The 22,731-nt window shown below is 37.6% G+C and overlaps 1 protein-coding gene and 1 long non-coding RNA gene across 4 annotated transcripts in view; one reads left to right on the forward strand and one right to left on the reverse strand.

The window, feature by feature from the left end:
• FBN2 (fibrillin 2) overlaps positions 1-22,731 on the forward strand; it is a 235,461-nt gene that overhangs the window by 208,304 nt on the left and 4,426 nt on the right. Inside the window, exons 56-63 of the mRNA XM_014859514.3 lie at positions 8,204-8,329; positions 9,677-9,883; positions 10,832-10,957; positions 13,053-13,175; positions 14,532-14,648; positions 15,264-15,392; positions 17,067-17,186; positions 21,743-21,974. Of these exons, the coding sequence (XP_014715000.2) occupies positions 8,204-8,329; positions 9,677-9,883; positions 10,832-10,957; positions 13,053-13,175; positions 14,532-14,648; positions 15,264-15,392; positions 17,067-17,186; positions 21,743-21,974 (1,180 nt within the window). The remainder of the gene's footprint in view (positions 1-8,203; positions 8,330-9,676; positions 9,884-10,831; positions 10,958-13,052; positions 13,176-14,531; positions 14,649-15,263; positions 15,393-17,066; positions 17,187-21,742; positions 21,975-22,731) is intronic.
• LOC123290122 (uncharacterized) overlaps positions 1-22,731 on the reverse strand; it is a 124,341-nt gene that overhangs the window by 39,567 nt on the left and 62,043 nt on the right. For 2 of the 3 annotated variants that reach the window (XR_011505852.1, XR_011505853.1), the window contains exon 4: positions 7,496-7,980. This is a non-coding gene — a long non-coding RNA (uncharacterized lncRNA). Of the gene's footprint in view, positions 1-7,495; positions 7,981-22,731 lie in introns of those variants that run through there. The other variant, XR_011505854.1, reaches the window with a different exon arrangement.

The following is a 22,731-nucleotide window of genomic DNA, read 5'->3' on the forward strand; positions in this document are numbered from 1 at the left end:
GCCATATTTTTAAAATTTTTGGACCTCAGTTAATTTATCGTAAGGGGAGGAGGTAGGGCTGGATCTCTAAGATGACTTCAAGAGTTTAAAATGTTGTGAATTTAGGATGCCTACCAAAGTCTCATGCCACGTAAGCTGACCATGGCCACCGTATCCATCTTCCCAAAAGTGTTGTCACCTGGATACTGCGGCCAACTGCATAGTTGCCTCCTCTATAAGACTAGGTGGCTTCCCCTCTTTTAATTAAGAATCCACTGCTCCTATCCTAATTTCCAATACTTAGAAAATGTGAGGATATTGGGAGGAACATTTGAAGATTACTACTCATTTCTTATTTTGCAAAAAATACCAAAATAAGCATAAAATTTCTTAAATTTAATCTATTATGATCGCCTGATGCTAGAGTCGGAATGGAGAGTAGCCTGATTACACAACCCTAATTTATTAAAAAATAATTGAATTTTACATTTAACACATGCAAATTTTATAGCATGTAAATTATACCTCAATAAAGCCATTTAAAGAAATGAATCTTCCATAGGAAGATTCCAGAAGAATACTTCCACAAAAAATACAAGGATGTTCACTACAATTTTGTTCATAGTAACAACAACAAAAAAGAATAGGAAACAACCTGCATGTCAATCATGGAAGGAGAGCTAAATACACTATGGCATATCCATGCTGTGAATCATCACAGAGCAGTTAAAAAGATTAAGGTATATATGTATGTACTGCAGTAGAAAGAACTCTAAACATATACATACAAACAATATATGCAATGTGTCATATTTTAAAGAAAATTGTAAATAATACTGTATATTGGGGCTGGCCCCATGGCCGAGTGGTTAAGTTCGCGCGCTCCACTGCAGGCGGCCCAGTGTTTCGGTGGTTCGAATCCTGGGCATGGACATGGCACTTCTCATCAAACCATGCTGAGGCAGCATCCCACATGCCACAACTAGAAGGACCCACAACGAAGAATATACAACTATGTGCTGGGAGCCTTTGGGGAGAAAAGCGGAGAAAAAAAAAAAATACTGTATATTTTCTGTAGGTACATACACAAGCAAGTAAATACATAGGAAAAGATTTAAAAAGATAAAACCCCAGTTCATAGAGGAAATACCTCCAAGGAAGATACTGAAATTAGAGGTTACTGGTCTGAAGTGAGTTTAACCTTATCTGTCAATTTTCATTTTTTACAGAAGAGTGAATTCCTGAATCACATGTGTAATATAAAATTAGTTTTTAAATGTGTGCAACAACCCATCAGATTATGATTGGATTTCATAGTTTCTTTTAATCTATTAGATATTTCATTCAAATACGCTACTTAATAAAGTTAAAAAAAATAAATTACATCAGAGGTTTAGTTATGCAGTGGTTCTTTCAAAAACACTATTTTTCCGAAATCTGAAAACCCAGAAGAGAAACCTAGATTCCTAAGTCATTTTATAGACTAATATATGTTTCTCAAAGTCCAACACAGGGCAAACGCTGACATGGATGGAAGAGTGAAAATTACATGTATGGAAGATATTGTTAACCATCCTGTTTTCTTATTGTACATAAGATTCATTTTCATCTATTTCTCTTTTTTTTATATTTATTTGAGTATGGATGTGTGTTTGAATTTCATCTGGCTAAAATATTTAGAAATGTGTTTCACTTTTTATTCATGGAAAATGTATTTTTGTAACTAGCTCAATTTTACACTCCCCTGTCATTACATTTATATGTGTGTTTCCCGGGAAGAGGAGGGGACACTGTGATTAGGTTAAGAGCCCAGGTGTCTGGTCCTGAACCTACCGTAAATGAGCGGGGTGACTTGAAAGTGACTCAATTCTTTTTGCCTCAGTTTCCTCATCTTGTACAGTGAGAAACTACATGATTTGGGTGGGAGAAAGAGAAGGATGTCTGTTCCAGCTCTAATATTCTATGACCCCTTGAACTTATTTTTGGAAAGAAAACACCCAAGAGAGTGTTATAATTTTTTCATTGCTAAAAGATGCTACAAAAGACACTTTTAAAACTTTTTTGATCCTCAAGCTTTTCATGGTACCATGCTGATAGCTGAAACTTCTGCACAACTTTTTGCTCATCAGAAAACTCTTGGTAGAGATGAACTTTGATTTTATGCAGACATGTTTTTACAATTAGTAATTCCATATAAACAGCCAAAATATTGTAAATAAAAGTGTTTACAAAGGTCGGAATGAAAGATAAAGCCATAAAAAAATCAATAAAAATGCTGAGTACAATGAAACTGGAATCCAGCGAAATTACCCAAAAAATGTCAAATGCAGTAGAAACTAAAAATATTACATGCTAAAGAATTAAAGTTATGTGGAAAATCTAAATCCTCTGTAAAGAAAACTGTAAACTTAATCAGAGGTGGAATTTTGACTATGCAATATATTATGCCCCAATAACAATTTTTTAAATAAATGAATAGAAAAATAGGTAGAAAAGTTTTACCAAGATCACTAAATTTTAATGAAAATGCCAATGGATTACTTTTTGGGATTCCTTAACATTTTAAAATTTAACACTTTAACGTTTGACATTTTAACATTCTAAAATGTTAATGAAGGGGAAGGAAGGCTTTGTTTTAAAGATGTTGGAATAAAAATGTGTTGGCTCACCCCATCCCCTAAACACTTTAGAAATAAGCAGGGGGAGGGACAATACTGTCTTAGTTTAAACGAAGACGTGGTCACAACGACAGACTGAAGACTATCTTTCAAGTAGTATAAAATTTTAAACAAAATACAGAAGATGTTCAGTGACATATTCTTCTTTAGACTTCAGCAGAATACAGATATCTCTCAAAGCAACTGCCCCAATTTAAAAAGTTCATCCAACAATCTTTCATTGGAAGATTAGGGACATAGGTGAATGAGAGAAATATGAAATGTTTTTGTAGAAGCAGAGTTCTATACTGCAGAGCAGAATAGAGAGCCCAGAAGAAAACATATACATAAAGGGTCAATTAATTTTTGACAAAAGAGCCAAGAATATACAATGGGGAATGGACAGTCTCTTCAATTAAATTGTGTTGGGAAAACCAGACAGCCATATGCAAAAGAATGAAACTGGACCCCAATTTTACCCCATACACAAAAATCAACTCAAAATGGATTAAAGAGTTGATTGTAAGGCCTAACCCTCAACCATAAAATTCTTAGAAGAAAACATTGGCAGTAAGCTCCTTAGCATTGGTCTTGGCAATGATTTCTTGAGTTTGACACCAAAGGCAAAAGCAAAAACAAAGAAGAAGAACTACATTGAACTAAAAAGCTTCTACTCAGCAAAGGAAGCAATCAACAAAATGAAAAGGCAACCTGTGGAATGGGAGGAAACATTTGCAAACCATAGATCCGAAAAGGGGTTAATATCCAAAACATACAAGGAATTCATACGACTCAAGAGTAAAAAAATAATAATAAATAATAACCCAAGTAAAAAATGGGTGAAGGACCTGAATAGACATTTTTCCAAAGAAGACGTACAAATGACCAACAGGTACATAAAAAGGTGCTCGACATCACTAATCATCAGGTAAATGAAAATCAAAACCACAATGAGCTATCACCTCACATCTGTTAGGGTGGCTATCATCAAAAAGACGAGAGATAATCATTGTTGAAAGGATGTGGAAAAAGAGCACCTTTGTGCACTGTTGGTGGGAATTTAAGCTGTACAGCCACCGATGAAAACAGTATGGGGGTTCCTCAAGAAATTGAAAATTGAACTACCATATGATCCAGGATTCCCACTTCTGGGTATATATCCAAAGGAAACAAACCCATTATCTCAAAGAGATGTCTTTACTCCCATATTCACTGTAGCATTATTCACAATAGCCAAGGTATGGAAACAACATAAGTGTCTGTCAATAGATGGATAGATCAAGAAAACTTGACATATTTTTCAGCCTTTAAAAAGAAGGAAATCCTGTCATTTGTGACAACATGGATGAACCTGGAGGGCATTATGCTGAGTGAAATAAGCCACACAGAGAAAGACAAATACTGCATGGTGTCACTTACGTGTAGAATCTAAAAAAAAATGTCGAACTCACAGAAACAGAAGAGTAGAAAAGTGGTTGCCAGGGGCTGGGAGGGGCGGGGGGGTGGGAATAGAGAGAGGTTGGTAAAAAACTATAAACTTTTGACTAAAATAAATAAGGTCTGAGGATCTAATGTATAACATGGTGACTATAGTTGATAATATTATATTGTGTAATTGAAATTTTCAAAGAGAGTAGAACTTAAATGTTCTCACCGAAAAAAGGAAATATGTGAGTTGATGGGTGTGTTAATTAACTCGACAGGGGGAATCCTTTTAAAACATATACGTATATCAAATTATTGCGTTGTGCACTTTAAATATGTTACAATTTTATTTGTCAATTAAACCTCAATAAAGCTGAAAAATAAAACGGGAGTCATAGCACCGAACAGAAAAAAAGACAGGAATTTTGGGAACAAAAATGTGGCAGTAGCTGGAGGGGTAATATGTTATTGAGAATGACTTTTTTTTTTTTTTAAAGATTTTATTTTTTTCCTGTTTCTCCCCAAAGCCCCCCGGTACATAGTTGTATATTCTTCGTTGTGGGTCCTTCTAGTTGTGGCATGTGGGACGCTGCCTCAGCGTGGTTTGATGAGCAGTGCCATGTCCGCGCCCAGGATTCGAACCAACGAAACACTGGGCCGCCTGCAGCGGAGCGCGTGAACTTAACCACTCGGCCACGGGGCCAGCCCCAAGAATGATGTTTTTTAAAGAGGGGAGTTACTAGAGAATATATGCTGAGGGAATGATTCATTGAAAAAGGAGAATTGTGACATCTTGGAAGGCAATCCAGAATTCAAGTGCAAGGATTGGCCTTTGAGAAAAACCAGAGATAGTTCGACTGTTGAAAAAGGACAAAAGGTTGAATGTGAGGGCACAGATGGGTGGTTCAGAGTGGAAAGATGGAGTTTTTGTCTTAATGTGAAGTGGTCATTTTAGAAAATGGGAGTGTGCACATACTAGGAAGTATAGTAGGACTATCAAGGGAGTATGAGTACCCATTTGAAATTTGAGTCGTGACTTACAATAAGACCTGTCCCAGTACTGGGTTTCTCTCCAGCCCATCCGGCTGCACTAAGTGAGGCACAGAGGAGGCAGAGTGAGGCGAGCGCAAACAGAAGTAGTGGTCAATAACGGGCAATCCTGATGCAGTCCATAGACCGCCAAGGGATAGAAAGTTTCAGAATGCTGGAAATAAAAATTGCATAGGTGTGCAATATCCCAACAACATATATCCTAGTGAAGTTTTAACAACAGCAAAAAAAAAAAGAGGAAAAAATGAATTTTCTTGGCTTTAGGCAACCAGGCAGAAAAAGAAATTACCTACAAGGCAAAAAAATATCAGGCTACTTTTTTTTCAAGTTCTCTCAGTAATTCTCAATGCCAATGGTAGTAAAGCAAAAGTAATTTAAGATTTTGAGATACATCTAGTTATCTTTCAACTATAAAAGCTATATTATACATCATCAAACATGGAGGAACTTAGGCAGTATATCCAACAAGGGCCTTTCTTGAAAAAAATAATTCAAATCAGACAACTAAAATACAAATCAAACTAAATGTGAAAGATGGGGCTGGCCCAGTGGCGTAGCAGTCAGGTTCACCCACTCCACTTCAGCGGCCCAGGTTTCATGGGTTTGGACCCTGGACATGGACCTACGCACTGCTTATCGAGCCATGCTGTGGAGGCATCCCACATACAAAGTAGAGGAAGATTAGCTCAGGGACAACCTTCCTCAGCAAAAAAAGGGGATTGGTGGCGGTTGTTAGCTCAGGGTTAATCTTCCTCAAAAAGATAAATAAAGATGAAAGACATTAGGGATAGGATTAGATCAAGAAGGCAGACCTGGAACCCCCAAATTCTGGAAATAACAGACACTATACAATTTTTTTAAATCTATAACTTAACTCAGTACTCTGTACTTTTGTATATACTTTAAAATTTCTGTAATAAGTTTTTTTTCCCTAAAAGGGGAAAAAATATCTATACCAAGACACAGCATGGTAAATTTCAGAACACCAAAAGCAAAGCAAAACTTTTCAAAGCTTCCAGAAAGAAAAATCAGGTTTTTTACAAATGAATGGTAACGCCGGGTAAAAGAAAATAATGGAGCAATATTTTCAAAACATTCTAAGGGAAAATAATTTTGAACATAAATTCTAAACTCAATCCAGTGAGAAAACAAACAAAATAAGACATTGTAAGAAATATTTACCGCCCACATACCCTCTCTGAAATTATTACCAAACTATTTACTCCAATATATTTTTTTAAAAATTGATCCAAGACAAAGCAGTATACATGAAGCAATGATGAGCCAAGAAACCAGTAAACCTCACTTTTTGGTTAAATAAATGCTGATGGTACATTAAAAATATAACAAACCAAAATTTCTAGATCATATCAACATGGCAGGTGGCACAGGGAGAGAGCAGAAAGAAGTAAACTCATGCCAAGGTACTCTTATGGCCAGAAGCTTTTGAAACAGATGCTTCTTGATGTTGATACAAAAGTATTCGTTAAGAGTGTGTTGTGGGGCTTGCCTGGTGGCGTAGTGGTTGAGTTCATGTGCTCCGCTTCAGCAGCCTGGGGTTCACAGGATCAGATCCCAGGTGTGGACCTACACACCACTCATCAAGCCATGCTGGGAGGTGTCCCACACAGAAAATAGAGGAAGTTTGGCACAGATGTTGGCTCAGGGACAAGCTTCCTCAAGCAACAAGAGAAAGTTTGGCAATAGATGTTAGCTCAGGGCCAATCTTCCTCACCAAAAGAAAAGAAAGAGAGCATGTGTTGAAATTGTTTCAGACTTACCACTGGAAAAATAGAAAGAAGGTTATAACTTCCAAACATGAGTTGGGGATGAGAGGAGGGCATAGAAAACTAGACTAATCTAAGAAATAGTGAGATAAGGGTGCAATAGCATGGTAAATATAAAAGAATATAAAATGGCAGGTAAGAATCCAAACATATCAGTAATCATGAGAGATATAAATACAGTCCTGAAGCGGATAAGGATGTTTTAGTCACTGACAGACTGCATATATGACAGTGGTCCCACAAGATTAGTACCATACCACCGAGGTGTGTAGTAGGCTCTTCCATCTAGGTTTGTGTAAGTGCACTCTGTGACATTCGCACAACGATGAAATCACCTAACAGTGCTTTTCTCAGAAGGTATTCCCGCAATTAAGTGACAAGTGACTGCAGTTTAAATTGTTGGTTAAAAGATAAATGTACTTTTAAAAATTCTTTTTAAATCCAGCCTGGTGCTTTTTATAAGAAATGTACGAAATCAAAATATGAGATCGATTGAAAATAAGGGGATAAAACAGGGTATTTAAGGCAAATGCTGATATAAAGAAGTACGTGCAAAATAATATTAATAAATTGAAGATTAAAAAATTAAAAAGTATAAGGAGGAAAGGAGCAATTTATTAAAAAGATTTCATTGTCATAAGCTCTCCTATGTTCCTAACAATATAGCTTCAAAAAACATCTCAAGCAAAATTTACAAAATGTCAATTAAACACAATAAGGACAGAGGAAATTTTAATAAAACAATTTTGTTCTAATACATTTATTTATTTATCACCAACCAAAAGAGCAGTACTACTTACATTGCTCCTTCCATTAACTGCCCTCACTCACACCCTGCTGCTGTGAGTTTACTCAAAGCCAGTCTAGGAGCTTGTCCTTTATCCCTAGCCTGTGTGGCATTTACCCTACTCACCACCCCTCCCTAACACCTACCACCTCTCTGCCCCCAGCCTTTCTCTCATCTTATAAAAACCAGCACCCTCCTTCCCCAGAGTTCTTCCCCTCCTTATCCGGTGTCTCAGGGCAAGTCTGTACCTCTTGGAGGCCAAATTTCCAGTTCTCCATCAAACACCACTCCTTCCCTGCAAGGGAGAAGGGGAAAGAAAACACGTTTTAAGAAAGAACTCACCTGGAAGGATGAGGTAAAGTTAAAAATAAATCAGTGTTCACACACGACTAGTTTCTATCCCATCATATTAGTATTCAGATGAAGAAGTCTTAAATAAGATTTAAGTCGTTAGAAGATTGTTTGTAAATTATAATCTTACCATCTGCTCATTATTTACATGATTTGTTTTTCTGAAGATGAAAATGAATGCAGGACCAAGCCAGGAATCTGTGAAAATGGGCGTTGCATTAACACTATTGGGAGCTATAGATGCGAGTGTAATGAAGGATTTCAGTCCAGTTCCTCAGGCACTGAATGCCTTGGTAAGTTGACATACGAGTATATTTTTCTTGTAAATAAAACATCTGTTTTATGATGTCATCACAGAAGAGGTCTACATATATATCCTTGTCTGCTAAACAAATCCCCCGATCTGAGTAATCCTCATACTTCTTCCTAAAAGTATACAACTATTAAAATGACGTATTTGTGCATGTGTCGTATGCACATCCATGTGTAATGTAAATAACCATTTTAAATAGTCTTTCCAAAATTAAGATTAATTAAGCTCTATGGAAAATGTGAGTAAAACTTACATCAGGGCATGATTTAATTCCAAAAGAAAATATTTGTGATGTGAGGTAAGCTCTGCTGTATTAATGATATTGAAGTAAATGCCACATTTCAAAACTGCAGTGAAGGTTAATTTTTATTTTATGATAGAGAAGAATGTTTTACAAAATATTTTCTTGTGGAAAGTATAAATCTCAGACATTATGCTGTATTTCAATGCTAAAATGCATACATTATAAACCATTTTAGTTAACTACGAGCAGGTGTAAAAGTATGGAGAGGCAAAATTTAAGGCAAACCAAGAGAAATGAGTGCTCGTCACTTGATTTAGTGTTAAAACAGTATGTTTCACTTATATCGGATTTCTCTCAGAATCATGTCCTCTGCTTCAACTCCTAGGAAATTGTTAGTCAAGAAAATATCTTTTGTTGTCTTCGGTCTAGACCTTTACCAGCCATCCATCTTTTTGGAAATAAAAAAACCTACACAGAAAGTATACTTTTTTGTTCCTATTATTAACAGTTTCACTAGGATGATTCATAAAACCATATTAAAGATTTCTTTGCCTATTTACATCAGAGAAATCCCTTTATTTATACTAAGAAAAAATCTACTTAGTCCAAATGTTTGAACAGTCTTTTAGGTGGAGAAAATATGAGAGATTAGATCTGCATACGTATCAGGATTATAACATAGTCTAGAATTTGCTCTTCAAAAACAAACCCTGATACTCATTTGCTTATTTAAAAGGAAATACTCATTTTCCTTTTATTTGGATTCTACAAGAGTGGTAATTTACTATCATTTAGTTGCTGATGGATTGAAGAAAAAAGTTAATCTATTTCTGAAGAATAGTATCACTTTTTGTCAAATTTAATCAAGTGTCTAATGAAAGAACACTCTATGAACTTAACCTCCAACAAAACTTGGTCATTGTTAAGCTGTCTTAAGCAGTGTGAATGTTCATGTAAAAGAATATTTACTTTTTAAAAAATTATTACTAAGAAGGAAAGCATTGATTGTCCTGAATTTGAAGACCAAGATAATGAAGTGTGATTTCCATGACATTGATGCTTATTTACTCGTTGTCATTTCAGACAATCGACAGGGACTCTGCTTTGCAGAGGTATTGCAGACAATGTGTCAGATGGCATCCAGCAGTCGCAATCTTGTCACAAAGTCAGAATGCTGCTGCGATGGGGGGCGAGGCTGGGGTCACCAGTGTGAGCTGTGCCCACTTCCTGGAACTGCCCAGTACAAAAAGATATGTCCTCATGGCCCAGGATACACCACTGATGGAAGAGGTAAGGGGTTGAAGAAATGCATGCATGTTATCAATACAGTGAACTTCATTAATTCAGATAAGTTTGAAGGAAAAGTGAAAAATTGATACAATAATAATAGCTAAAATATTTGAATGTGTATTTGTGTTTGTATATGCTTTTTGCTAATGCTTTAGACTTTAAAAGATTTCATCTTCATACCAAATCTAAGAGGTAGAATTTATTATTCCCATTTAACAGATGAGGAAACTGAGGCACAAAGCTAAGGTAACAATACGTAATTTTCTCATCATCACACCCTTTTTTAAGGGACGGACCCAGGAGTGGAACACATCTCTCCATCCCAAAGGCCATGTGTGTAACCCCCAAACTATACTTGCTTTATTTAAATAAATCTTCTTTATTTTTTTGAGGGTGCACAAGAGCTCATTCTGTTTACAATACATTTACAAACCAAGTCTCATAACTGATTAGTGGTTTCCATTTTTTTGAACAGCCAACTAATACACTAATGTCTGGAAAAATATCATTTTTTTCCCATTACTATACAGATCCTCAACCCTGTGCCTGATTACCTTGTTGCTGAAACCCTTCCTTCAGAGTCTAATGCAAGTGTGAATTTGAGGCCAATCCATGGAAAATTATCACAAATTCCAAATTAGCTGAACTTCAAAGAGACAGCTTTCTAGATCTCAAAAAAGCAATTCATACGTAGATTGCAACATGAATAGACTGAAACAGGACTTTCAACATAGCCTTCCTTTGTTATCTCTTCCCATCACTGCAGATTCTTTTTCTTTCCCTTCCATGTTGCCATTATGCCTGAGTGATGGGAAGGTATTCTAGAACTATTATGAATGTTAACTGTTAGACGTTAATCTCATTTCACTTCCCTCATTTCTCTTAGTTTTCTAACCAGTTTTATCCTCACATATGTTGACTTGTATTTGTTTTTGTTTTGGCCCACAGATATCGATGAATGTAAGGTTATGCCAAACCTCTGCACCAATGGTCAGTGCATCAATACCATGGGCTCATTCCGATGCTTCTGCAAGGTTGGCTACACCACAGACATCAGCGGAACTTCGTGTGTAGGTAAGGCGAGGCACCTGCACGTTGAGGGTTTGTCAACTACTGTTTCCTACAAGTCACTTACTGTGAGTAGAGTATCTTTACTATGGAGCTTTGGAATGTGCATTTTATTAAAATGATGCTATTCTTCTCAATAACGTGGTTCTTCATATCACAGTAGTTGTCCCAGGCCTTGTCCAGGAAAGTGGGACACATAACTGTTCAATTCATCAAAAAGTCTGCTCAATCAAGGAAACATAATTATAAAAAAAATAGTTTCAGCATTTTAGGGGCCAGCCTGGTGGCATAGTGGTTAAGTTCACATGCTCTGCCTCAGCCACCTGGGGTTCACCAGTTTGGATCCCAGGCACAGACCTATGCACCACTCATCAAGCCATGCTGTGGTGGCATCCCACATACAAAATAGAGGAAGATTGCCACAGATGTTAGCTCAGGGACAATCTTCCTCAACCAAAAAGAGGAAGATTGGCAATAGATGTCAGCTCAAGGCCAATCTTCCTCATGAAAAAACCCCACAAATATATGTATTTATACTTTCAACATTTTATATTTTAATTTAAAATGTATAAATGCCCATTTGTCACTCTTTTGATGAAAGAAAAGGGCTTTTGATTGTGAATGTGTGTGTTTGCATAGTGGGAAAATGATTTTTGCTTGTTCCTCATTGCTGTTTTTTGCATAAAACATTACTAATAGGGGCCAGCCCTGGTGGCCTAGTGGTTAAGTTCAGTACACTCTGCTTCAGCAGCCTGGATTCAGTTCCTGGGCATGGACCTACACCACTTGTCAGTGGTCATGCTGTCGTGGCAGCCCACATACAAAGCAGAGGAAGATTGGCCATAGATGTTAGCTCAGGGCAAATCTTCCTTAGCAAAAACAATAAAGTACCAATTAAACATTATTGAAAATTTCCAGTTACTAAGTAGTCTCAGTACAGAAACTGTCTACATTTTTGCAATTTCTTTCTCTAATTTAATTTTTTATTGTCTCACCCATACCATTCTATGATAATTGTGGGTGGAGGCTGCTTGCCTTTATCAAGTCTTTGTAAAGCATTCAACTTAGTTTTCATTAAAGAAAAAATCTTTTTTCCTTCATATTTCCTCAAGTTATGTGATATTCTGGTAAAGGTCCTTTTCAATAACAACCACACCTGGCATGAAAGCTTAAGAAAAACCAAACTGACTCTTAGTAAGCATTCAGTTGACCGGCTTGAGGGTAACGGAGGATAGGCCATTGGTCATGAGCTTTCAGCATTCTATGCGCATCAATCAATGTTTTCTGGAGGAAATGGAGAAGACTGACTGCTATCAGTCAGAGTCCCAGCAGAAAAGACATGGCATAGTCAAACAAGGACAGCTGAAGGAGGGTTGAACAAAGGGACTATCTATAAAGGCAGGACAGAGTGTGCAGAAACCACAAGGGATAGGGCTGTGTGCTGAGGCCGTACCACTCCTGGGCCAAAAGGAAAGAGGGGGGCATTATTGGAACCTGGAAGGAGAAAGTCGTGCACAGAGAGTAGCCTCATGAGGACCTCTGTTCCAATGACTCAGTCAGCCTGAGCCCATCTTGAGGGAGGAGGTTGAGGAAGTAAGGACCAGGTGGAAGACAGAGGGCAAGGGAGCGTGCTCATGGAGTCCGTACAGTTCAACCTCCTGGGCCTGACAGCAGGGTGGACCAGGGAGAGGACTGGATCTGGAGGGGCAGGTGGAAGATTTCCAGCACAGTCTCTGATACCGCAAGATGCTTAGGGGAGTGTCAGTTAGGAGAGTTTAAGAGCTTCAGCCACATCCACATGTCAAAAGGAAGAACCTCTTACTTTTATGATTCTCACATTATTAAGCGAAGTATATTACAGAATTTAGTGGATTTTTTTGAACCCAGACAGTTGTCTAGATATTGTGATATTTATCCAAGATCTACAAAGTAAACCAGTATGTTACTTTAGTGAAAACTGTTCTGTGCATTATTTCTGTTGGCTGTTTTGCATTTTAAGTAGAAGAGGAAAAGGAAAAAAATGAAGGAGACTATAGAGGGAGGAAAGAGGCTGGTGGTTTCTTCTAACCCAGAATTTAATCTGCACATCGCTTTTACTTAGATCTGGATGAATGTTCCCAGTCCCCGAAACCCTGCAACTTCATCTGCAAGAACACGGAGGGAAGTTACCAGTGCTCGTGTCCCCGGGGGTATGTCCTGCAAGAGGATGGAAAGACTTGCAAAGGCGAGTGAAGACTCTGCATCTGTGGCCCTTGTCTGTCTCTCCTTCAGATCCTGACATTAGATAACCAGGGATGATACCAAGTGCATCACCTTCAGTAAAGCACGTCTTCCCAGACACCATTTTATTACCCAGAAAATTCTACCAAAAGACGCACCGTAGGAGGCAGAGAGGATTAAAACCCAAGTTACAGTAGTTGGCTTCGTGCAGCAAACCGCACAAGTTCCAAAATAAAACAAAACAAAAAATGTTGGCGAAAGAAGAGATTGAAACAACTAAAATAAGATTTTTTTGTGACTTATCTAAGATTTCATTTCTCTAAACTATCTTTATTACACATTCACTGCAGAAAATTAAAGATGAATTGATAAATTTTAATTTTTCTGCTTAGGCAGTATTAAAACTAATTATCAAGCTAAATTACATCGTTAAAATAGCTTCAACACTATACTCATATCTTCAGTTTTATAGCAAACCTCATCAGTATGAAATTAATGGACTGAGGAAATTCCTGTCTAGTTAGCTTTTTGAAATAGATTATTCTCAACAAAATGAGATTTATTTCCAAGATATACCCAAAAACGTGAAGTAAAATACTAGCAAGCAGTGCTCTTCTCCTGGACCCATTTAGTGAACCATTAGGGGTCAGTTTCATTTTGTACGTTGTTTATAAATAAGTGCAATGAAAGTGTGTGTGTGTTTTTAAGCTTTCAAATAATGAATTAGTGTTGCCTACATCTTATATTGCTTGGTAAATTTATTTAAATGTATTTTCCCATACCAAGTTCCCATCTAACCAAAATCACATTTTGAATTTTCTATCAGTAGAATCCAAATATTAATACCATTCATGGCTAGAATTACAGACTCTGTGTTTTGCTTCCTCTGGTATTAACAATGGTATTTTCATTTGGATCCTGAGAACCTGCCTGAATGTTTGTCTTAGAGCCTTCATCACTTTCCAGATTCTGTTTTATTTTATTTAATCCCTCCTTTAATAAGAATAAGTGATCAGTCATGTACTAAACTGCATTAAATGCAAGAATTATGACTTTTGGATAGTAGCTTTGAGGCAGTTCATGGAAACCACTGTAATTCATACATTCACTTTCTCATTTCAAGAAAACTTTGTGTTACATATCACCTTAGCCGTCCTATCATAGTAGCCCTTAATATTTATGCTGTTAAGTATTTGAAAAGAAACTGGCTGCCATATGCATATGGAAGTCTGTAAAGCGTCCAGCAAACATCTGACAAAACAGTCGTAATAGAACATGCACACCTCGTGTGGCTTCATGAGAAGGGATGCCTAGCCAGAGAGCTCTGCTCTGATTTTCACTGGCTTCTCTTTCATTTCAGACCTCGATGAATGTCAAACCAAACAGCACAACTGCCAGTTCCTCTGTGTCAACACCCTGGGAGGTTTTACCTGTAAATGTCCACCTGGTTTCACCCAGCATCACACTGCTTGTATTGGTAAGACAAAACTACACATGGGAGATTTCACAAACTTTTGATACATGCCTAAAAATTATACTTAAAATGGTAAAGTAATGTCACAGTACTTATATTTAGAACCAGTGCCTTGTAATAAGTGGTCTAAGAATGTTGCTAATAATATAGATATATTTTTTCAGAGGAACAATATCCAAAGGAGAAAGGCCTTTGTAGTCCAGACACACGCACAGTGGGCGTGTTCCAGGCAGCGCCTTTGGAATGCATTCTAAATGCACCCATGTGTGTTTGATACAATATGAGTAAAGGCTCACTCTAATTTAGAACATGATGACGAACATGCTGGGTTTCTTATGTTAGAAGATACATATGTTAAGAGATTTTCAGTCTGTATTATCAAACACCATGACCTCAGTCGACCCAAAATATGCTGTAATTTGAAATCTCTTGAAATACACTTTTTCTTACCTCTTTGGCTGTTAATATGACAACGAATCCTGGCGTACTTTCCCCTATAAGGCTGCTTTCACACCGTGCACCTTAGGCTTTCATACTTCACTTTTTACTTCATGTAGTGAAATCTGAGTCATGTCCTATTTGGGAAGCTTGACACTCTCCTCCTTCGTGCTTTGCTAGACAACAATGAGTGTGGGTCTCAGCCTTCACTTTGCGGAGCAAAGGGAATCTGTCAGAACACCCCTGGGAGTTTCAGCTGTGAATGCCAGAGGGGCTTCTCTCTTGATGCCACTGGACTGAACTGTGAAGGTGAGTTTACTGCTCCAAAATCCTTAATCTAATACAGCAAACTGTTTTAACTTCCAAGCCACTAAATGAGAAATTGAGATCACCTCAAAGGAAAAAAAATACTTAACAAGATAGAACCTAGCAATTGATTTTTGTTCATAAATTTTCATATATCATTTTGGGGGCAGAGGAAAACCTGAATGTCATGAAACAAAAATTCTGTGAGTATGAATCAGCTTTTAAAATAACGACTTTTTACCTAATTAGTGATCTAAAAAAGAATTGAACTAAAAAGAATTCTGTACCTAACATGGTTTACAGTAGAGTACGAGTATACAAGCAAAAAAAAAATTGGATTTTTGTTCCATAATACCTAAATGTGTAATGTTAAGTGTCAGAAAAAGAACCGATTATCATAGAGAATTGCAGAAGTGTATGGAAAGCACTGGGGGAAACTGATAGCTGTTTCCATTTTATTTGGTCTATGACTCGTAATTCACTCTCTTTTCTGCAATGAACATTTCTTATAAAGTCTCCCCTGGAACAGGTATTTCCTGGGAAGTCCAAGGGAACATTTAAGTGGGAATAAAATAAGGATTTGCCTGTGGTCAATAAAATATTATATGATGTTTCAGTGTTTCCATTGCAAGGGCTAGAGTATAAGACAAACGTATCTTTTACAAAATACACATGCCAGAGATGACGAGATTGTATACATCCCCTTTATATTTTTTAAACTATCATAATTTATGTTTTTGTTGATTTTAGTTACTCTTTAATTGATTATTCTTAGAAATATATGATTTTGGATCCTAGAAATATAGCCAAAGTTTTGAACATACTCTTTGTAAGACTTACAGGATTTTTGTATGTATCTAATTTGCAGCCAAGAAAAATTCAGTTTTAGAAATTTCTATTTTAATATTTTAAATTTGAAGTCCTTGAGATTTGGAGGTATTCTGAACATACAGCTGCTTGCCACGTGTGAGTTCAGCTTGTGACTATCCACATAAGATACCACTTATTAATTATCCATATAAATTTGTTACACATACATCAGCCATGCCAATTTTATTTCGCTCTTTATGGGTAGATTTCAAAGCCTCAGTTGTCATTCCAAAAGCATATGCATGTATGAACAAAAAAATTATTCCATATGTGTAATAATACCACATCGTGTCTAAAAATAACGTATTCAAATACTTAAAATTTGTATCTAATTAATCATGAATGGTAATAAAAATGTTTGCATACAAAGCAATTATACTTTTTAGATATCTCTATAGAGCTTGTATCTTCCCCAAAATGAAGATTACATGTCAATCACTTTTGAATCTACTGGAATATGTAATGCAAATATATTTATGTCACTTACCAAATAAATCATAACCATATGCAGTTAATCCATCCAAAATGCACAACATTTGTGGTTGCTATGGTTGATTTGCTGAAATTTAGTTGTTATGTAGAGCATTGACGTGGCACGGTCTGGTGGAGAGCCTAAGAATGAGGTGGTTTCTTATCTCTGAACCATTCTTTGCACCACCACTGACTAATAACCATGTGACTTGGAAAAATCACAGCCTTTCTGTGTGTGTTGCTTGTTTCTTCCCTTGCTAATAGGTTGTGTTTGGAGTGCATTTAAGAATAGTAGAGGAAAGGTTACGTAAACATCTTGCCGGGATTGTTTTGCAGACGTTGATGAATGTGATGGAAACCATAGGTGCCAACATGGCTGCCAGAACATCCTGGGAGGCTACAGATGTGGGTGCCCTCAAGGATATATTCAGCATTACCAGTGGAATCAGTGTGTTGGTGAGCACTCACTTATGACATAGTGTCTGCTTTTCTCACTTTAAAGGATCTTAGAGTAAAAGGAACAAATAATAAAGGTTAACATTTCAATGTAGACTTTGAATCCTAGAACTTAAAAACCAGTACTTAGGGCAGATGCATGGGCGGATGCATGGGGGTCCATTATACTAGTCTCTATACTTGCGTATATTTGAAAATATCTGTAATAAAAATGTTGTTGTAAGCACCTAAAAGGTAAACTCGAGTTTTTATAATTTTAATTTTCTGCAAGATGTAATTTTAAGTTTCTGAATATGCTGTCAAGAATCATCATCTTCCTTTGCCAAGGTCAGGGCTTTTTATCAGTAATTTAGTATCTTTAGACTTGGGGTTGAAGGATTACCCATCCAACCCCTTCATACAAATCTAAAAGAATTCAGATCAACTTAATGAGGACCGTCCGTCTGTGCTCTCCAGCCACATAGATTTAATGAAGGAGATGAAGTATTTTAAGGTAGAAAAAGTACCTAGTTACAGCACATTCTGTTGAAAACTCCAGACAGAGGTGTTTGTAAAATAAAATTTGTAGGCACTCAGCTCTATTCCTTCATTGATAAGTCATGGAAATTCTCCTTTTAAGGAGAGACTGATCAAAGAGAACATTATTCTCTACTGGAATAGCCTGCTGACTGATTTAGCATATGCCTAATTGCTTGGCTCCATTTGAATGCACTTCACAGACATGCCATCCAACACATTGTGACATAAGATGCTGGCATAGCTGGGCAGAAAGGGGAACAGTGGTCCTGCAGAGCAACAGCAGGGTCCTTCCTCTTTCTCTGTAGTAATTTAAATTACCCCACATGTATTTCAAGTATTCTACTGTGAGCAATTCACTAAATGAATTAATCTGATTTTATCCTTTGTGGTCTTCTCAAAAGAAATTTCTAATGACAGTTTAGTGAATTGAGAAGAAAATCAGGAAAAGTTTCAAAGGAGGGAAACCAACACAGTGAAAGTCACAACTATGCTGTGGCCTTGTGCCAGGTCAAAGACAGACGCTTTGCCACACTAAGAATACACACTGGCGAATGGGGTGGATGCAAAAACGATTAATGATCAAGAAGTTAAAGACAAAATTTTAAAGGATTATCAAAACGATGAGTTAGGCAGTCAATCAAAACAATTTTGTAAGCTTAATTTACTGTTTTTCCTCTTCACAGAAAAAAAGTGTTGCCAAAGTCCTTATGCACTGATTGATACATAAACAGAAGCAAAGTATAAGCGCACTCTTCAGAATATAAGGAATGGTATTTGTTTGGATAGCTATTAAAACAGCATAAAACAATTTTATGATATTGCATTGTTTATAAAACATGAGGCTCATAATTTTATTTAGTAAATACCATGGACTTCTTGGTTGGTTCTTTGGAACTTGAGGCCAAAGAATGATCCTCTAATATTTCCCATGTGTCAGCTTAATAGAATTTTTGTTTTTAAAGTGATCATAAGTAGAAATAGGAATATTTATGGAGTATCAACTCAATTTCCAAGTTTTTGAGTTTTCTTAAATTTCTGTCTGTAAATATCTAGTGCAAAAATAGCTGCACAGTTTTCACTAAATCCGGTTTGACTTAAAGTCAGGGCTGTGTGGTATATCCCAGTTCTCCTTTGTGGATCCTTGGAGTGGGCACTTCAGCAAGGCAGTCCCCCCAGAACAGCTCCTTCTGGAGTCCAGCCAGATGCCAGTGTGCCTTTTAATCAGAAGAGAGAGACCCTATGGACAGAGGGATCAGTGGTTTCAAAGATGAGTTCAAAACTAAAGATACAGAAGCAGAACTCCCCAACTCAAGTAGTAATTTGTGAGTGTGCTCTGCTAAAATGGGCACCTCTGAGCAGCAGGCCCCTGAATAAGACGCAACAGAGATTTCTTTCAGAAGGTTCTAGATTCTTCTGTGCAGGGTTGAGGAATCCAGCTGGTCTCCAATAAAACTGCTGACTTTCTTGCCTTGAATCCACATAACATAGTTGGAATTTTAACTCAAATATATGGCAGGGATAGAATTAAACAACCCATCAGGAACTAATAAAAGCAAAAAGTTAGCAAAAGAACAAAAATTGTGACAAAATGCAAATTGAAAGACCACAAATCATTTTTATCTGTCACCACATATGTGAATATCTTCAGTCATTCATATGACTGAGAGAGGAGTATGGAATGAAATATTTCAGACAGATTTATCTGCGGTCTCCTTGTAAATGGACAAAACTGTTGGAGTCAGTGAATCAGATAATTTGTATAATGTTAAACTGTAAACCTACAATATTGTCAATACTAGTGTCAATTTAAGAAAAATGACAGTTCTTTGTGTTACTATTGAAAAAAGCTTTAATTCAAATGAACACTTTCAGAAGTTTCTAGCCAGTTACCACAGAACACATAATATTCTGGTGCACAGATTGTCCAGATGTAGGTAGCATTTTTAAATGTTTGCAAGCATTATAATTATTCAAAATTAAAAATAAGTGAATATTACTGATATTAACATTTGCATATGAATAAAAATTATGTCTTAGCATATGAAGCTTTTGGTTATTAGTGTTAGTAACTTCCAGCATGCTTCTATGGCCTTTTCAAAATGACTTGAACATAGCTTAGTGAGACTTGAGTCAGCTCAAAGTATGTCTCAAACAAGAACATATTTTAAAAATCAGATTACCTCAGTCTATAAAATTATACCATGATGTGCATATGTATATTCATAGCATATAAATATGAAGTATATCGTGGTGCTTCCAAAAATATTGCATTTTTAAAATATTCTTGTCAGTGGTGTGTTTAAATGCAATTTATTCAAGTAATTGGTTTTGCCTGGTAATTTTTCTACTTAACACAATGTCTAATACTATATTTATAGCAGGATCATTTTGTTAAATTATAACCTAATTTACATTTTCTGTTAGGAGTGAAACACTGCATATAAATGTCAGATTTAATTATAAAAGCAGATAAGCCTTTGTGGCAGAATTCCAAGTCTCTTGTAGATAGAAATAAAACAGCAGTTATATTTATGTCATAGGTAGCCTAGTTATTAAGAAGTTATTTATATACTTTCTCCCCATGAAATGAAGGCTAAGAATTTGTACATATTAGGTAATCATAGCAGATTTTATATCCAGTGATTAAGAGTTCTACATTTGGCAGTCTGATTTAATTCTGAACTATAATCATGGTACAAAAATGTGCCTAATAACATCTACCCTTTCAGTAACCTCTGCACCGTACTTAATGGAGTTTAATTTCCTGTCTGAGAGGCCTCTTCACGGAGACTCCGTCTGCATCGTCCATAATCTCACTGAGCTACCGCAGACATACGCTTCCCTCGAGCTGTTGTGTCCCAGGCGCGCAGCGACTCGCAAATGGGCCTTTTTCCCCATATGGGCTGAAACATATACTTGTCATATGTTAGGTAAACAGACACACTGTGTTCCACTGGAGTCACAAGAATTTGAAAGAATTCCATAGAACAGATGTGATTTGTGCCCAGGGTGAAATCTGGATTATAGTAAAGCCCAAAGGAGTCAAGCCACATGCTCTATGTCAACCAGACAGTTGAGAGCAAAATTGTAATCTCCAAAGTTGGAAACATAAGTAGGCTTTGAATTTGTAAAAATGATAATAGCAACTGAAAGTATAATCTATAACTATCCTACTCTCAGGCATTTACGGTATAACATTAGTCATTAAACTAGTAAAGCCTGTGTCAGCTGATGGCCGGATGCAGACCCATCCCAGGAGGAACAGTCTGTACCTAATGGTCCTTAAGCAGTTAAAAGTGTATTAGATTGTTGGCTCAATAGATCCAGGTAAATGATGTTTATTTCAATTATTTTCATTTAGGGTATTTAAATTTTCTATATGTCTTCTCCCCACATATAATGAAGGCTTTGGGAATTGCTGAGAGAATGGATACAAGGACAGATATAGGCCTTTTTTAAATTGAGATATAAGTCACGTACCGTAAAATTCACCTTTTTAAAGTATGTACTCAGTGGTTCTTAGTATATTCTCACAAGAGCGTGCAACCATCAACACCACAATATTTTCATCACCTCAAAAAGAAACTCCATACCCATTAGTAATCATTCTCCGTTTCTCCCTCCCCACCGCCCCTGGCAACTAGTAATCTGCTTTCTATTTCTATAAATCTGTCTGAGAGTGTAGCCTTTTGAAGTAATCTTCTGTTAAGAGAATAGAAGAGTTATTCAGTAGGCAAACTGCAAATACCTGCCCCAAAGGGGCTGCCAATGTATCCAGAAACATCGCACAAACAGAATATAAAAGGGTAGGGCGAGGTTTTTTTTTAAGCCATAATTTAGGAGGATTTGTTGGGTGGGTGGGTTGGCTGGTTTGTTTAATTTCGTATGCTTTGCGAATCAGCCATAAGAGTAGACCTTTTAAAAATGCAGTTCTAGGGTTATTTCCCCTGTAAAATCATCAGTACGTTGAGACTCGGGCTCTTCTTCCCATCACTGCCACCTTCCCCATGTAAGAGTTTCTTACTTTGTGTCAATAGACGAGAATGAGTGCTCCAATCCCAATGCCTGCGGCTCGGCTTCCTGCTACAACACTCTGGGCAGTTACAAGTGTGCCTGCCCCTCAGGCTTCTCCTTCGACCAGTTCTCCAGTGCCTGCCACGACGTGAATGAGTGCTCGTCTTCCAAGAACCCCTGCAATTACGGCTGCTCCAACACGGAAGGGGGCTACCTCTGCGGCTGCCCACCTGGCTACTACAGAGTGGGACAGGGGTAAGGCCGCCAACCTCCCTGCACACAGGAAAGCAAGTGTGGTCCAACGGGGTGGCATTCCTCCCTCCCTGGGTTCAGCCTGCCTGGTGCCTGGCACTGCAGGGAAGCCTACAATGTTTAAAAGCCCAAGAGGCAAAAGCATTGGTCAGGGCACTTCCGGTTTGGGAGGAAGAAGGACCAAGAAGGCACATGGGTTATGTCTGTGCTGTGAGATTGCCTCCTTTGTGCTGAGCATAAGAGTCATTCTCTTGCCCTCACAGTGGCACTGATTCAGTCAGATCCCTCAAGGCCAGAGACAAGCAGCTGTTTAAAAATGTGGCTCACGTGTTGCCATAGGCACCTGGGTTGTGAGGTACAAGTGAAAATGGCTTTGCCCCAGTCTTCTACAGGTTGTGGCAGGTGCTAGCGCAGCGGTTCCTGAGGAAGGAGTTTGTCCCTCTCTTTGCTCCTGTGGCTTTCTATTGCACAGAGAGGACGTGCCTAGTTGGTGTGGCACCACTTCCACAAGGCTCCAGCTAATCACACTTTCCCAAGTGAAGTCCTTTCCACTGCTGCTGAGGTGCTGGCCACTGCATCTTTCCATCAAGGCAGGGGTGCTCAACAGCACAGAAGCTGGGAATGTTGCAGTCGGGCAGGGTGGCCTGCCTCAGAAGGAACAGTGTGTGAGGCAGGCACTGAGGGGCGTGGACTAATCTGTCCAGCGCTGGTATGTAATAATGCTTGAAACAAAAGGTTTGGTCTAGACAAGGGTCATTCA

Source organism: Equus asinus, chromosome 9 (assembly GCF_041296235.1).
Source record: "Equus asinus isolate D_3611 breed Donkey chromosome 9, EquAss-T2T_v2, whole genome shotgun sequence".
NCBI lineage: Eukaryota > Metazoa > Chordata > Mammalia > Perissodactyla > Equidae > Equus > Equus asinus.